The sequence below is a fragment of the Diceros bicornis genome, chromosome 20 (assembly GCF_020826845.1).
Source record: "Diceros bicornis minor isolate mBicDic1 chromosome 20, mDicBic1.mat.cur, whole genome shotgun sequence".
Classification (NCBI taxonomy): Eukaryota; Metazoa; Chordata; class Mammalia; order Perissodactyla; family Rhinocerotidae; genus Diceros; species Diceros bicornis.
The window spans coordinates 20,652,451-20,670,358 of record NC_080759.1 but is presented as its reverse complement, the minus strand read 5'-3'; the positions used below and the strand labels follow the sequence as shown (position 1 = coordinate 20,670,358).

The 17,908-nt window shown below is 39.2% G+C and overlaps 1 protein-coding gene across 1 annotated transcript in view; it reads right to left on the bottom strand.

The window, feature by feature from the left end:
* The window catches only part of CDC20B (cell division cycle 20B), a 60,321-nt gene that overhangs the window by 21,641 nt on the left and 20,772 nt on the right, over positions 1-17,908 (bottom strand). Inside the window, exons 3-6 of the mRNA XM_058564085.1 lie at positions 14,335-14,563; positions 11,177-11,307; positions 7,579-7,672; positions 928-1,044 (exon numbers count right to left, since the gene is read on the bottom strand). Coding sequence (XP_058420068.1) covers positions 928-1,044; positions 7,579-7,672; positions 11,177-11,307; positions 14,335-14,563 — 571 coding nt within the window. The remainder of the gene's footprint in view (positions 1-927; positions 1,045-7,578; positions 7,673-11,176; positions 11,308-14,334; positions 14,564-17,908) is intronic.

The window sequence follows — 17,908 nt, the reverse complement described above, 5'->3', positions numbered from 1 at the left end:
ACACCTGGCTTTTGAAATTTCTCCATAATCTGTCTCCACCTATCTATTCACCAGTCCCCAATGTATCCTCTTCATTGCCATTAATTATCATTAATTACCAACAACCTGCCTTTGCTCATGCTATTAACATCACTGAAAATGCTCTATGTTCTCTCCTACACCCCCTCCAAATCCTACCAATCTTTCAAGACCCAGCTCAAGTCTGAATATCTCCACAAAGTCTTTCTGCACAACTCCTAAGATCACTGAGCTCCTTATAGACCTTACAGCTCCTTATATCACAAAATTTATTACTTATATTCTACACTGGTATGTTGGTAGCAGTTCTGTGTGGGTTAGTCTTGTCTTTCGAGTTATATTACAAGCCAGGCATGTAAAAAGCAGACCCAATGTGGTTGTTTGACTGATTAGATTTACCCATGTTCAAAATATATGCATAAGAACAGTCCACCATTTGTACAGTTCATTCTTTTTTTTTTTTAACTTATTTTTCCCCCAAAGCCCCAGCAGATAGTTGTATGTCATAGCTGCACATCCTTCTAGTTGCTGTATGTGGGACACGGCCTCAGCATGGCCGGAGAAGCGGTGCGACGGTGCGCACCTGGGATCCGAACCCGGGCCGCCAGCAGCGGAGCGCGCGCACTTAACCGCTAAGCCACGGGGCCGGCCCCTGTACAGTTCATTCTAATACAGTAAAACAAAATGTATATTCTCATGCCCCACCAACTCTAACAATATCCATTCCTGAACATAAAAATTGCACAGGGAAAAACCAACTATATTAACCATATTTGGATGGTACACCATTTGGACACGAAGCACAAGGCCCATCCGGTTCTTCTAGAAGCAAATTTCAAGTTTATGGCAGAGCACAGGATGCATTTTGTCATTTCAACTTTTCAATTCATGATCTAAACCATAACTTACAGTAGTCATTTCGAAGACCAGTGAGATGAATCTTCACCTCTGGTTGGAGTATGGAATAGTTTCTATCACCGAACCTTTTAAGATGGAAGGATTCATCTCTGACTCCATCTTTGCAGCCTACAAGAAACAAACAGTTCTATACATCTCTATGATCCTGGAAACATAATATTTATCCTTGCAGGTATTAAAAGATAACAAAGTGAAAAAGAAAGTGGTATCATAATAAAACTGAATTACAAGTTGGAGGAGCAGGAAAGGGAAAAAAGACGACTTTGGTATTAACTTAAACAAATACATTTTTAAAATGTTCAGTGGCATTTTCTAATAAAAATCACATGAGTGTCAGACCTAAATGCAATGACAGATCTTGCGGGGAGCACACAGAGACACTATATCATGCTTTGAATATTTATTCAAAGGTTTTAAAATAAAAGTAATTTTTGCATATCCATATATCTAACACATCAACAATTACCTGGCAGCCCTAAACTCCACTCTGAGTCTCCATCAATAAATACTTGTTGATTCACTGATCTTGGCCCTCTCTCTCACTGTTTCTATACCAGAGCACACAAAATCACCTTTGGATTGTTTTACCCATGACTATCTGAGGTCATGGTTATATCTTATGCTCAATTTTAATTCTCATCAAAAGACCCCACTAAGTCTAAACCACAGACCACAGTCTTTTCATCTCTCCAACCACTTGGCTTGTGACCAAACTGAAAATGACATGATCAACAGGAACTGAGCCCACCTAGGTGACTTGTGGTCTCTATGATCAGATGACTTCTGATAAGAGCATGATAGCTTCACAATGCTATACCAAGAAGCCAGAGTGTTACTCATAGCCTCAGTGTCAGCTTTGAAAATGTGCACTGTGGAAAAAACTGCAAGTTTACTAAAAATACTCAAGCACTACCAAAAAAGAAATATTAAATATTTCTTAAAAAATTAATACCCAAAGAATTAACAAAAAACTCCTGGAACTAATGAGTGAATATAGCAAGGTTGCAGGATACAAGGTTAATATACAAAGGTCAATTGCTTTCTTATAATTCAGCAATGAACAATTGGAATTTAACATTAAATGCACAATGCCACTTACATTGGTACCCAAAAAAATGAGATACTTAGGTATAAATCTAACAAAATACGTACAAGAGCTATATGAGGAAAACTACAAAATTTTAATCAAAGAAATCAAAGAAAATCTAAATAAATGGAGAGATATTCCATGTACATGAATAAGAAGACTCAATATTATTAAGATGTCTCATCTTCCCAACTTGATTTAGAGATTCAGTGTAATCCCAGTTAAAATCCCAGCAAGTTACTTTGTGGATATTGACAAACTGATTCTAAAATTTATATGGAGAGGAAAAAGTCCCAGAACAGTCAACACAACATTGAAAGGAAGAACCAAGGTGAAAGAGCAGCACTATCTGACTTTAAGACTTACTAAAAAGCTGCAGTACTAAACGGGGCCAGCCTGGTGGCATAGCGGTTAAGTTCTTGTGTTCTGCTTTGGCGGCCCGGGGTTCTCAGATTCAGATCCTTGGCACAGACCAACGCACTGCTTGTCAGGCCATGCTGTGGCAGCGCCCCATATAAAGTAGAGGAAGATGGGCAGGGATGTTAGCCCACGGCCACTCTTCCTCAGCAAAAAGAGCAGGATTGGCAACGGATATTAGCTCAGGGCTAATCTTCCTTACAAAAAAAAAAAAAAGCTACAGTACAAAACAGTGTAGTGTTGGTGAAAGAACAGACAAATAGATCAATGGATCTATGGAGAGCCCAGAAACAGACCCATACAAATATAGTCAACTGATCTTTGACAAAGAAGCAAGGCAATACAATGGGGAAAAGTTAGTCTTTTCAAGAAATGGTGCTGGAACAACTGGACAGCCACATGCAAAAAAAAAAAAAGAATCTAGACACAGACCTTACACTCTTCTCAAAAATTAACTCAAAATGGATCATGGACCTAAAAGTAAAACACAAAACTATAAAGATCCTAGAAAATAACATAGGAGAAAATCTAGATGACCTTAGATTTGGCAATGACTTTTTAGTACAACACTAAAGGCAAGATCCATGAAAGAAATCATTGCTAAGCTGAATTTCAGTAAAATTAGAAACCACTGCTCTGTGAAAGTCAATGTCAGGAGAATGAGAAGATAAGCCACAGACTGGGAGAAAATATTTGCAAAAAATATATGTGATAAAGGAGTAGTATCCAAAATATACAAAGAAACTCTTAAAATTGAACAATAAGAAAACAAACAATCTGATTAAAAAATAGGCAAAAGGGGGCCAGCCCGGTGGCGCAAGCGGTTAAGTGCGCACGTTCCGCTGCGGCGGCCCGGGGTTCGCCGGTTCGGATCCCGGGTGCGCACCGATGCACCGCTTGTTAAGCCATGGTGTGGCGGCGTCCCATATAAAGTGGAGGAAGATGGGCATGGATGTTAGCCCAGGGCCAGTCTTCCTCAGGAAAAAGAGGAGGATTGGCATTGGATGTTAGCTCAGGGCTGGTCCTCCTCACAAAAAAAAAAAAAAAAAAAAAAAAAAATAGGCAAAAGATCTGGGTACCTCACCAAAGAACATATACAGATGGCAGATAAGCATAGAAAAGATGCTCAGCATCACATGTCATTAGAGAATTGCAAGTTAAAACAATGAGACACCACTACATACCTATTAGAATGGCCAAAACCCAAAACACTGACAACAACAAATGCTGACAAGGATGTGGAACAAGAATTCTCATTCATTGCTGGTAGAAATGCAAAATGGTATAGCCACCTTGGAAGACAGTTTGGTAGTTTCATACAAAACTAAACATGCTCTCATATGATCCAGCAATCACACTCCTTGGTATTTACTCAAATGAATTGAAAACTTATGTCCATGCAAAAACCTGCACACAGATGTTTATAGTAGTTTTATTCATAATTGCCAAAAGTTGGAAGCAAATGATGTCCTTTAATAGGTGAATGGATAAATAAACTGTGGTACATTCAGACAATGGAATATTATTCAGTGCTAAAAAGAAGTAACTATCAAGCCATGAAAAAACATGGAGGAAACTTAAATGCATATTACTAAGTGAAAGAAGCCAATCTCAAAAGACTATATGCTGTATGATTCCAACTATATGACATTCTGGAAAAGGCAAAACTTTGGAGACAGTGAAAAGTTTGCCAGGGGTTAGAGGAGGAGGGAGGGATAAATAGAGGGAACACAAAGGATTTTTAGAGCAGTGAAACTACTCTGCATGATGTTATAATGCTGGATACATGTCATTATACACTTGTCAAAATCCATAGAATATACAACACCAAGAGCTAGCCATAATATAAACTATGGACTTTGGCTGATAATGATGTATCAATGAAGGTTCATTGACTATCACAAATGTACTACTCTAGTGTGAGATGTTGATAGTGCAGGAGGCTGTGCTGGGGGCAGGGGATATGTGGACCCCTTTCTGTAATTTCTGCTTAATTTTTCTGTGAACCCAAAATTTCTGTAAAAAATTATATACAGTCACGAGTCACTTAACAATGAGGATACGCTCTGAGAAATGCATCCTTAGACAATTTCGTCATTGTGCAAACATCATAGAGTGTACTTACACAAACCTAGATGGTATAGCCTACTACACACCTAGGCTATGGTACTAATCTTACGTAACCATCAACATATACGTGGTCTGTCGTTGACCGAAATGTCATTATGTGGCACATGTATATATATACATATATATATATTCTAAGATATCAGAATAATATAAACGTATGTTCTCTCTGCCTTGATAGAACACATAATTTTTGTTCTACATGAAATAGTTAGTGTCTTACAAAAACACAAAGTTATTGCTGGTCAGAGCAAAAGAAGATGAGAGAGCTAAAGGAAGATATGTCCCCAAATATTTTATTTTGCTTTTAAAACAATATCATTCTAAGGAAAAGAATAGGGAAGAAAAGGATAAGTTTCACTCATTCATCCCAACTGTACATTCCCAAACCTCCAAAAGAATATTCAGAAGGCCTGAAATTTTTTGTGCCCTTTTTAATGCATCTAACTCTCTTTTTGTCCCCTTCATACAGCTGGGAAACAGAGGCATGAGGAGTAAATCTGCACAAAATTCTAGACGGAAAAAGTGTGTATCTATGTATTATCTATGCAACTTTTTAAAAGAAAATTTCCAAAAACATTTTTAAATGAAAAATTAGAATAGAATATAAAAACAGAGGTATACTTTAGCATTGAGGATTTCTCTTTCTTATTCACATTTATATTTGAGACCCTCCCAAAGCACCCAATGGATTACTCACCAGAACTTATCACAGAGGGAAATGTAACAGGCAAGTTTCCTTGACATTAATGAAATGAACCACTAGCTCTCTCAACAAGCTTCTCTCATAAAACTTAGGTTCCTAATCAATTACTTTCCAACCATGATAACAATTTCATAAAAAACACAAAGACTTCCAAGATGGAAAGAGAAAGTAGGGAGGAGAATACGTGGGGCTCAAGGTAAAATTGACTTTGGGAGTACTAACTGCAGCACAGAAGGAGGATCTTCTGGAAATTGCCACGGTAACAATTATCTCCCCAACTGCATGGCTGCAGAGCTGCCCTGATACACTCCTGACATCACCATCCAAAGATCCCTACCAGCTTTAGGCCTAATAAGTACACTTACAAGTCACAGGAGGTGCTTACTCTGAGGTTTCAGAGTCTTAATCAGATATGGATAAGGCATGAAGAAATATTTTATATACATAGCACCTGGATAAAATTTGTACCAGTGATCTACTTGCCTAAGATCAGTTACTTGGCTTATGTGGGATCCATTTCATACTTTAAATCCCCTTAAAGGAACTAAGAGCCCTACATAGAATATTCCAAGGACCTCTCAATTAGTCTCTGCCTCCGACATCCTCCCCTTCAAATCTTTCCTTAATGCTGCCACCAAAACACACACACACGTGCACATGCCAGAAGAAACCAGATGTTTATTCTCTGGACAAATAAAAAATGACAATCTCTTAACTCAAGAGCACCAGGCACCATGGAGATATATGGTGCCTGTAAAAACAGAGATTGAGTAAAAATCTTGATACTGAATTTAGTAGCCCATGGCTCTTTATCCTAGTACTATTTCCAGAACACCACACATTTCAGAAAGTTGTATGTTGAAAAAGAGAAACCCAAACAAATGGGGGTGGGGGGAAACCAAAGCAAAGAAAGACAATTCATAGAGAACAGGAATACTTCCAAAAATCTATCAAATAATACTGTCAGAGAAATAAGAGAAGATAGTATATCCATGAAGCATGAAGAGGATGCTGTTAGAAAAAACAAAAAACAAACAATTTGAAAATTAAAACTAGGATAGCCAAAATAAAACATTTAATAGCAAGGCTGGTGGACAGAGTTGAGGTAACCACCTAGAAGGTAGGGGGAAAAAAACAAGATTAAAAATAGAATAGAAAAAATTTAAAAATTAGAGAATCAATCCAGAAGAACCAACATAATCATTTCAGAAAGAAAGAAAAAAGAAACAAAGGTAAAGAAATTACTAAAGAATAATTCAAGAAACTTTCCAAGAACTAAATAGGTCTCTAAGATTGAAAACATCCACCAATGGTCTTTTCATTTACAATGAGTTTAAAAAAAAAAGGCACACCAAGCTTATCATCATGAAATTTTAGAACACTGATGATAAGAGATTTTTCTAAGAGCTTCCAGAGAGAAAAAGCAGGTGGCATACATAGCATAGGAAGTCACTATAACAGAGGACTTCTCAATAGTAATAGTGGGTGTGAGAAAATGATAAAGCAATACTTTCAAAATTATGAGTGAAACTAGAATTTACAGCCAGCCAAACTATGAATCAAGTGTAAGAGTAGAAGAAGGACATTTCAGACCAGCAAACCCAGAAGGAGCACAACACAGCTGCTAGGAAATAGTGGATCTAACGTGGGAGAAGAGAAGTTCCAGAATTACAACTGTGTAACTACCAAGGGAGCAGCCTGTTTAGCAGGCTCAGCCAGAGGTCACCATGGAAAACAGGAATTGATGTGGCTGGGTGCGTGGAAAAGGTCACTGATACCTGCGGAACAAAAGATGGGAGCACTTAGGGGAAACAGTCTTGGCTTCGTAAGTACTGAGTAAGAAAAGAAGCCTACTTATAGAACACCACTTGCTCGCCAGCGAATAACAGTTGTATAGCAATGTGATATAAACATTGACTACTAATTTTGCTTCTTAAAAGTGTGATCTAAGCAGACTGAAGGAAGTGAATGAGGCAGGAGGAGAACTAAGTTCTTTCCTACTATGCTAGAAAGTCATGATAAAGTCTAAAATTGCAAGAAATAGCAGTTTACAAATATTATTTAGAAAATAGATGTAAATACCAGGGGGACTAGCTGGAACAGCTAAGAGTTGTTGCCTCTAGGAAATGGGACTTGCGGGTGGGGATGGGTAAAGCAGAAGATTATGAGAATTATCTAAATTTTACGATTATATTGATTTAGTCTAATAAATATAAAAATAATATATTTTAAGATAAGTAAGAAATGATGGAGGCAGGGAGAGAGGAGGATAGGAAAAAAAAACCAGAAAATCTTTGGCGCATACATTTCCAAGCACATTGGGATTGCTCACAGAGCTGCATTTTCCCATTAACCTGGTGAGCCACCTTCTGGGTTGAAAATAGCTGATTTAGGCATTTCTGAAAACAAACACATAAGAAGAACACTTGTTTAGAAACTTCTCAGATGTACTTCTCAGATGTGATGCATGATACAGAGCTAAAATTGATAATTCACTAGGCAGTTCAAAGATTCCACATTATCAAAACCAACACCACAATAATTGTTATTATTTATTAACTAACCACCACGTAATAAACACAGTGCTGAGTATTTTACATATATTATTTCTAATCTTTCCAACAACTCAACAGGGCAGGTATCACTCAGCTAGAATAAATCCTCTTTTATTCTTCTAGCCTAAAAATCCTTTTAGCCCACAAACCAACCATAGACCAGTGATATTATCAAAGTCTGCAAGAACTGAAATGTCATGATATTTCTAGTACTTTCTGAAATTAAAAGACTTCCCCAAAATAATAAAGTTGATCGTTAGTAAGGCTACTTTTCCCAAGAAAGATTTCTTTCAAGGGGCGCCTCTCAGCACTCAAGCCGCAGATGTTCTCTCAGTCTGTTAGTGCGATTTTCTCTGGGCCTCGATTTTCCTCATCTGTAATGTGTTGGGATTGAACTAAACCATCTTAAAGGTTTTAGTCCATTAAAACTGTTAAAAATGGGTACATCAAGTCACAGAGATCTTAAGTAACTTGCCTAAATTTCCATGAGCAAAAATATCTGATTGCTATCTCTGAGCCAGTATATAAAGAGCACTTCTGACATTCTTTCATCCAACTTCAATCAAAAACAGATAGGAAAATTAGCAATAGGGTAAAGAAAAGTACTTACTGGAATTTTCTAAAAACGTAATAGTGAATAGTTAAAGAAGAGAAGATTCTTTTTTCTCCTTCACAATATATATTTAATCTTAAATGTATAACAATCACTGGATCACCATAATTCAGACAGAAGTCTCTCTGACAGGCATCATTTCGATATTTTGATATTCTTCCCAGATATTATGTCACATAAGCATTGCCAGTCAAATGAATCATGGATTTTAGGTATTCAAAGTAGAACAATTAAGTATAAAGCAGAGTTTCCCAATCTCAGCACTATTGGCACTTGGCGGCAGATAATTTGTTATTGTGGGGGCTGTCCTGTGCATTACAGGGTGTTTTGCAGCATCCCTAGCCTTTATCTACTAGATGCCCTCCTCTTGGGTTGTGATAATCAAAAATGTCTTCAGATCCTGTCAAATGTCCCCTGGGGAGCAAAATTACCCCCAGTTGAGAATCACCGGTATAAAATAACATTCCTAAAACGGACTGCTGGCCAGTAGCTCAATGTAACTCTTCACAGATTCACTTCCTCAGAACCCCATAGTTACCACAAAGCTCACCAAGGCATCGCCCAGTACAATGTGCTTCTACTCGATGTACCCAGGGGTGCTCTTCCCTAGGTGAGATCTACTATTACTCAAATGAGCAACTTGGCATGGAGCTGACCGCATATGAGAATTCTGAATGTCTCCACAGCTATGTAGGCTCTCATTGTGGAAAACATCCTCCAGATGATCTCTGAGGACCACGTGAAAACACACATTTACTGCCAAGGTGAAAGTCCTCGCTTTGTTTCTTCACCATTCTTTTTTTTTGAGGAAGATCAGCCCTGAGCTAACATCCATGCTAATCCTCCTCTTTTTGCTGAGGAAGACCGGCTCTGAGCTAACATCTATTGCCAATCCTCCTCCTTATTTTTTTTTTCCCCAAAGCCCCAGTAAATAGTTGTATGTCATAGTTGCACATCCTTCTAGTTGCTGTATGTGGGATGTGGCCTCAGCATGGCCGGAGAAGCAGTGCGTCGGTGGGCGCCCGGGATGCGAACCCAAGCCGCCAGTAGCGGAGCGTGCACACTTAACCGCTAAGCCACAGGGCCGGCCCTCTTCACCATTCTTGATCTTGTTTGACTTCTAACTAGTCATGACAACAAATGCTCTAGATAAAGTACGGTCATGCATCTCTTAACAGTGGGGATACGTTCTGAGAAATGCATTGTTAGGTGATTTCGTCGTTGTGTGAACATCATAGAGTGCACTTACACAAACCTAGATGGTATAGCCTACTACACACCTAGGCTGTATGGTACTAATCTTATGGGACCACCGTCATATATGCAGTCCATCATTGACCAGAACGTCATTATGCAGCACATGACTGTAGTAAAACAGTTTCCGTGATCCCTTACCCTGGTTCTTCAGTGATGCTGGGACGATGTTCTGTCTGGATAACAATTGCTGTAACATGGCAACTTGTCAACACCATTGTGACCTCAAAGACAGAGCCACCAACTTTGCTGCCACCAGTCACCAAACAGCATAAGGGGAAGGAAAAGGGAAGTCCTGAAGAGCAGGGCAGTAAAAACCCCAGGAGAGTGGAAAGGACAATGGCGCTAATACCCTTGCCGGGGCATGAGGTCAACAGTGCCCCTAATTACCTCAGTCGAATTCCCTGGCCATCCCCATCCCCAAACCCTTGCCCAACAATAAATCACCCAGCAAAAGACCTGCTTTAATACATCTGTTTCCAATTGCATATGAGTTTAAATAATTAAAACTTTACATTCACAATATTTTATTGTTCTTCTAGCAAGATGTACGTGCCAGATACAGGAGGCACACACTAAATGAGTAATTTTGCCTAAATTGAGAAATTACCACTTTCCTAGTTCAAAGCTTTCTAAATGAAACATTGATTTCTTCAGAGGCTCTTCACTGGACTTGATAAACCTGAAAACATGCTACTGATATTTTATACGCCCAAAGGATTTAGGGTAAACTCCTAAGATCTTAAAACCATAATAAATAAGAGATATCTAAAAGAACCAAGTGAACTTAGTCAAGAAACAAACAAACGGGCCAGCCTGGTGGCATAGTGGTTAAGTTCGAGCACTCCACTGTGGCGGCCCGGGTTCACAGCACAGCTTGTCAAGCCATGCTGTGGCGGCGTCCCACATAAAGTAGAGGAAGATGGGCAGAGATGTTAGCCCAGGGCCAATCTTCCTCAGCAAAAAGAGGAGGATTAGCAACAGATGTTAGCTCAGGGCTAATCTTCCTCACCAAAAAAACAAAAAGAAAAGAAACAAACAACAACAAAGGCTTATGGGAAATATTTAAAAGACCATGTTATAGAGGAAGAATTGAACTTATCCTGAGAGACTCCAAAAAGCAGACCAAGACACCAAATGATTAGAAATGATTGCCCAAGAGATCTTTTGGCTGAGAAGAAGCATACCACAGTAGGTATAATTTTATTGTATTTTCAATCTTTGTCTTTTTGATGGTTGTTCTCATTTTCACTTTTTTAATTGATACTAACTAAACACCTCCTTGTATATTTATTAGATATTCTATTTCCTTTATGAGCTGCCTCTATTCATGTCCGTCACTCACTCCTTTTTTCTCTCAGGAATTCATCATTTTCTTATTGATTTGTAAGAGCAACTAAGACAGCTTTTACCTCACACTTGGGACTCAGTTGTCTGAGCTTCTCAAGATAAGAGATCTTCGATTTTCTCTCCTTACCTACCTGGCCTTTCAAGGCAATGTTTTCCTTCCAGCCTCTGTCCAGTGCATGAGATGCCTTGCAAAAAAGGAGAGTAGAGTTACTTGTTTCAAAACTTCCTTTGATGGGGGCCTTCAGCGGTTCTTTGTAGGATCCTGCCAGAAAAACATTTGGCTTTGAATTTGGTTTTTAAAACAAGATAATAACTTTGATTGGAGGTCAGCCCATGGCATCTTTCACAGTAGAACAGAATGTAGGACACAGGCCCTCCTCTCTCCAAAATCCTGGGGCTGGGGGCAGGAGTGGGGGCACAGGGCCTTACCCAGAGTACTGGGTTCATGCATGAACATTGGATGAAAAACTACATCAATGGCATCCAGAGCGAAATCAAATGGAAATGCCAAAATTAAAGGCCTGACCCCAACTGCAGTATCAGCAGCAGAAATGCTTTATCTCTGCATAGAAAGAACATATTGCACATTTGAAGAATAGATACAAACAGTTCAATAGTTTAAAATGACAGCGCCAAGAGTGTCTGGTTTGCCCAGGCTATGATCCTCCTGCCAGGACATCACTATGGGATGCTTGGTTTGCTAATCATTGACGTTAACTACATGATCATGAGCAAATCTCTTTGCCTCTCCGGCTTCCTATTGCAGAAAGCTGTTATAAGGCTGGTTTGAGATGACATCAGTGAAATACTTTCCAAGTAATAGAAAAGTCAATGTTGTTTGCATCATTATTATTCATATCTAGTCTCTTCTCAAGATTGAGAAAGCCCTTTACCACACTTTTAACTGCACTGAAAATCTTGTCGAGTCCTCCTCTAAAACTAAATATTTGCCATATCACTTACTTTCTCATCACAGGGCCCAGGGACCATTGGAAAATCTTGGCCTTTTGCCATGTGGCAATCCCTTCTTCACTTGGACAAACATGGGCTTGATGAACTGTCACTAATGTTCCTAGAGCCCAGCACCTCAAGTCTTGGGCTATCCAAAATCTAAGAGGGCCAGCCGGTGGCACAGTGGTTAAGTGTGCACGCTCCATTTTGGCGGCCCAGGGTTCGCCGGTTCAGATCGCGGGCGCCCACTGACGCACCACTTGGCAAGCCATGCTGTGGTGGTGTCCCGTATAAAGTAGAGGAAGATGGGCACAGATGTTAGCCCAGGGCCAGTCTTCCTCAGCAAAAAGAGGAGGATTGGCAGATGTTAGCACGGGGCTGATCTTCCTCACAAAAAAAAAAAATCTAAGAAATACGAGATTACATCAAAGGGGAAGGGAGGATGAAAACATGAAACGTTCTGCAAAATTTTAGAACTTGCTCTTGTCCTGAGAAATTACGCAAGCTTGTTTTGTTGTGCTATTTGTAGATTACTATAGAGGAGAAGAAGCCAGCTCTCAGAACCTCAAATGAGAAAGAAAAAGTTGCGACTGGATGCTAGCACTGACAATCATCCCAGTTATCAACAAAGAGGTCAGGTCCACCAGCCTAAGGAAGCAGGGACCTCTCGGGTTTTGTCCACAGAGCATGTCTACAAACGAACCTCTCTGCATACATCCTCTTTAGGATGGGAGGATCGTCAGTGTTCACTCTTCTGAAACAAAAAAGAAAGAAACCCTAGGGGCCAGCTCCGTGGCTTAGCGGTTTAGTGCGCACGCTCCGCTACTGGTGGCCTGGGTTCGGATCCCGGGCGCGCACCGACGCACTGCTGCTCCAGCCGTGCTGAGGCCGAGTCCCACATACAGCAACTAGAAGGATGTGCAGCTATGACATACAACTATCTGCTGGGGCTTTGGGGAAAAAAAGGAGGAGGATTGGCAATAGATGTTAGCTCAGAGCCGGTCTTCCTTGCAAAAAGAGGAGGATTGGCATGGATGTTAGCTCAGGGCTGATCTTCCTCAAAGAAAAAAAAAAAAGACAGAAAGAAACCCTATAGCAAAGCACTGAGAAACCAATGTATCTGATTAATACATTATTAGCTTAAGTACAAAATAGACTTTCTTGTAAAACCTTTTTGACTCATAATCTAGCTCCTAGAATTCTGAATTTCTCGTGCAATGCCGTATTAAACAAATAAATGAAGCTTTAAAAAGGAGAAGAGAGCTCCTAATTTTAGCCAGAAATTGCTTTAAAATAATCAGCATAAAAGCCACCCCTCAATTGTAATGGGATACAAAAGATTTCTTTCAGAAGACGGCCATAACCATGATCTTTCTTACAACTGTATTCAGCTACTGCTTCAACCAGCTACTTTCAGGATTGATACTCACCGTTACATGGGACGTTCGTTGGTTTAAAAATGATTTGGGCTTCTTTCATTTCAGTCCTCTAGTCTGCAGGACTGCAATGCCTCACTGTGTCTAATGTCATTGAGAAAAGAGTTGGCACTGCTGTTAACATTTGTCTTAAATATGCTGATAAGATAATGATTTATGTTGCCTAGGACTTTTAAAGGAGATAGAAATTAAATCACTAGATGATAGGTGGTGAGTTTTGCTTCTGAAGGATGGGAATAGAAAAGGCTGTGCCCAAATGAGAGGCACATATTTCAGAAAGAGAGCTTGTGTTTCAGGGCTCTGACAGCTTGATCCTGGATCCCTGCCCACCACATCAAGGCTTTGGTGCCCATTCACCATCCCTGCCCCAGAGCAGGCATCAGACTGTCTCTCACTCTCATCTCTCCTTCCCTTTTCTTTTCCTCCCTCTCCCCTCTCCTCTTGTTTGTCCTCTCTCTCCCTCTCCTCCACTCTCCTTTTCCTTCCTTTTACTTTCTCTCCCTCTCATCCTCTCCCGCTTTCATCTTTTTCTTCTCCTATTTCATATCTGATTTTTCATTACTAATATATCTTTTTCCTGACTGCAGTAGACCAGGAATCTTACCAGAGATATTAAAACTCTGCACAAGACTATATAGACATATATATAGACATATTCATACATACTTACAATCTTTCCAAAAGTAGCCATTTACCAATGCAAATCTCAGAAATATATTTAAAATACAACATTCTTTTGTTTGTGTTTCATTCCCCGCCCCGACCTTGAAAATTTCTTATTTAAAGGGAGAAAAAGAGAAAAGCAGTGGATTAAATGTGACACTAGATATTGATTCTCTCAGGAATGAATATATCCTTTTTTAACATTTCAAAACTGGCCTGTGGCATTTCTATTACCTCACCTAGAATCAAGGTCTCCTCCTCAGGCGTTATCTTCAGCACGGATCCGGAAGTTTCTGGGAGGTCAGTGGTTGAATGTTCTTCCTCAAAAGAATAGGCTGCAAAATCCCTGGTTTGGCTTTGCCGCCATCTTGTGGTGACTGGGCTACTGGCAACGGGAACCTCGGCTGACAGCCTCTTCAGGAAGTTGCTCTTAAAGTCAGAATATGTAGGATTAACCTCATCAAATACCTATTTAACAATAAAAACAGCTGTAATTTATAGTGGCCTCAATGATGCAGAAGTAAAAATTCCTTAAAAGAGAATTATAAACGACTCATCTAGTACAACACAAATAAAATATATATGAACTTTTTAATTTTTGTGACCTGGGAGAATATTACATGTATGTGTATATATGTATATACACACTTAGAGCAGCAGCTTAGGGTGTAATTATGTTTATAGTTATTACTATTACATATAAATACAAAATATGAAGTTGAAATAACACTATATACTGAATAAAAAGTGTTTATATAAAAATCTGGAAATAAATAGCAATTTTTTAATCCAACCCCTTCATTTCACAGATGGAGAAACCGAGGCCTAACTTCTTCAACATCGGTCCATCTCTTTGAGAAACACCAGGAGTTTGGTATTTACAAATCCTATAGTGGTGAGCCATGGCTCACATACCCACATAGCTATGTGAAATTAAAATGCAAGTGACAAACTGGAAATAAATTTTTTTAACAAATGCCAGGCATGGTAGGTTAATATAAAGAGCTCTTAGAGAAATTTAGACAAGTTTAACAACAGAAAAATGGGCATAGGACATAAAAAGGCAATTCACAACAGAGATATATAAACGCCCCCAAAATAGTCAACCTTACTAGTAATCAAATAAATGTAAATTTAAAACAATAATGAGATGTAAGCAATGATTTTTTGTGTGTGTGTGAGGAAGATCAGCCCTAACATCCATGCCAATCTTCCTCTTTTTTTTGCTGAGGAAGACTGGACCTGGGCTAACATCTGCGCCCATCTTCCTCCACTTTATATGGGACGCCGCCACAGCATGGCCTGACAAGCGGTGCCTCGGTGAGCGCCTGGGATCCCAACCTAGGCCGTCAGCAGCGGAGCGCGCGCACTTGACCACTACTCCACGGGGTAGGCCCCTAAGCAATGATTTTTTTTTTTTTTATGAATACATTTATTTTTATTTTTTATTTATTTTTTATTTTATTTTTAATTTTTTGTTCATTGCAGCGTTATTCACAATAGCCAAGACTTGGAAGCAACCTAAGTGCCCATCAAGGGACGAATGGATAAAGAAGATGTGGTATATATACACAATAGAATACTACTCAGCCATGAGAAACGATGAAATCCAGCCATTTGTGACAACATGGATGGACATTGAGGGTATTATGCAAAGTGAAATAAGTCAGAGGGAGAAGGTCAAATACCGTATGATTTCCTTCATTAAGTAGTAGATAATAACAACCATAAACAAACACATAGAGACAGAGATTGGATTGGTGGTTACCACAGGGGAAGGAGGGAGGGAGGGAGGAGGGCGAAAGGGATAATTCAGCACATGTGTGTGGTGATGGGTTGTAATTAGTATTTGGGTGGTGAACATGATGTAATCTATGCAGAAATAGAAGTATAATGACGTACACCTGAAATTTATACAATGTTATAAACCAATGTTACAGCAATGATTTTTTAAAATTACAATCTCCAGTGTTGAAGGTTCTAGAAGCAAACATTGGCATATACTGCTGGTGGAGTGTAAATTAGTCTCTGGAAAGGACAATTTCGCAATGTGTGTCAAAGCCTTCAAATACGTGCATAAACTCTACTGACCCAGCAATGTCACCTCTAAGAACTTAAGGAAGAGATCACAGATGTGAGTGGAGATGGACAAACCACCCAGCAACTGTTGAGTGCTCACCACATAGGAGCCCATATGTTAAAGGTTTTACACACATTCATATTTAATCCTCAGAAACAACTTGTGAACCAGGTCTGTTACTTATTCCTATTTTGCCAATGAAGAAACTGAGATTTAGAGGTTAAGTGAATTGCCTAAGACCACAGAGTGAGTAAGTGGACATGCTATACCCTAACTTCATCTGTCTGACTCCATGGTCCATGTTCTCAACTGAGAACGTGAGGGTGTCACTGCAGTATATATGTTTATAGGGGCAAAAGATGGAGGGACTCAATGTTTACCAATGGAGAATTGAGTAAATAAACTATGTGACATTCATAAAAGGGAATACTCTGCAGCCATTAGAAATGATGACATACATTAGGGAAATGCAAATCAAAACCACAATGAAGTACCACTTCACATGCATGAGGATGGCTATAATCAATCAATCAATAACAAGCGTTGGTGAGGATGTGGAGAAATTGGAAACTTTGTACATTGCTAACGGGAATGTAAAATGGTACAGCTGCTATGGAAAGCAGTTTGGCAGTTTCTCAAAAAGTTAAACCTGTAACTATAATATGACCCAGCAATTCCACTTCTAGGTATACATTCAAGAGAAATTAAAACAAGTACTCAAACTCAAACAAATGAACACGATGTTCATAGCAGCACTTTCACAATAGCCAGAAGGCAGAGATAACTCAAATGTCCATTAACAAAAATGAATAAACAAATTGGGGGAGATATATGTATATGTGTGTGTGTGTGTGTATATATATAAAATACATTATATAATTATATATACACATATTATATAATATATATATATATAAATATTACTCAGCCAAAACAAGGAAAAAAGTACTGACAACATGCTACAATGTGGATAAACCTCAAAAATATTATGCTAAGTGAAAGAAGCCAGACACATTTACATGAAATGTCCAGAACAGGTAATCCATAGAGATAGAACACAGATTGCTGGTTGCCGGGTGTTAGGCGAAGGAGGAAATGGGGAGAAGTCGCTTAATGGGTACAAAGTTTTCTTTGGTGATGGTGAAAATATTTTGGAACTAGAGATAGTAGTTACACAACACTGTGGATGTACTTAATGCCACTGAATTGTTCACTTTAAAATGGTTAATTTTATGTTACATGAATTTCACCTCAATAAAAAAAATCTAAAAAGAAAATGATAACATAGGATAATACTCAATCAAACAGGAAAATACTCACAATATATTGTGAAATGGAACATGCAGACTTTATAAAAGAGTATTCCAGTATGGTCCCATTTCCTATCCATAAATGAAAGATGAAAGGAAATACGCGAGAACGTTGAGGCAGTAAATACTGGTTTTGTTTGGTTTTCTTAATAAGTGTGTGTGAAGGTGATCACCCACCCTGCCTGCAGTCACTCCACCCAACGAGGTGAGCTCTCTCCTGCTGCTCTGTGCTTTCCTCCAGAAACTGCACCGAAGAGGATACTTGCCCCAGAAAAGGGGAAGTCAGGAGCTGTCCTGCCCTTGCTGTTGGTTTTTGAGTAGGAAGGGGTAAGGTGAAAAGAGGAAACGATAGAGCCCTGGAAATGTAAAGCAGGTGTCTCAAACTCAGAAGCCCGGACAAGGGAACAGTAGGGAGGGTGATGA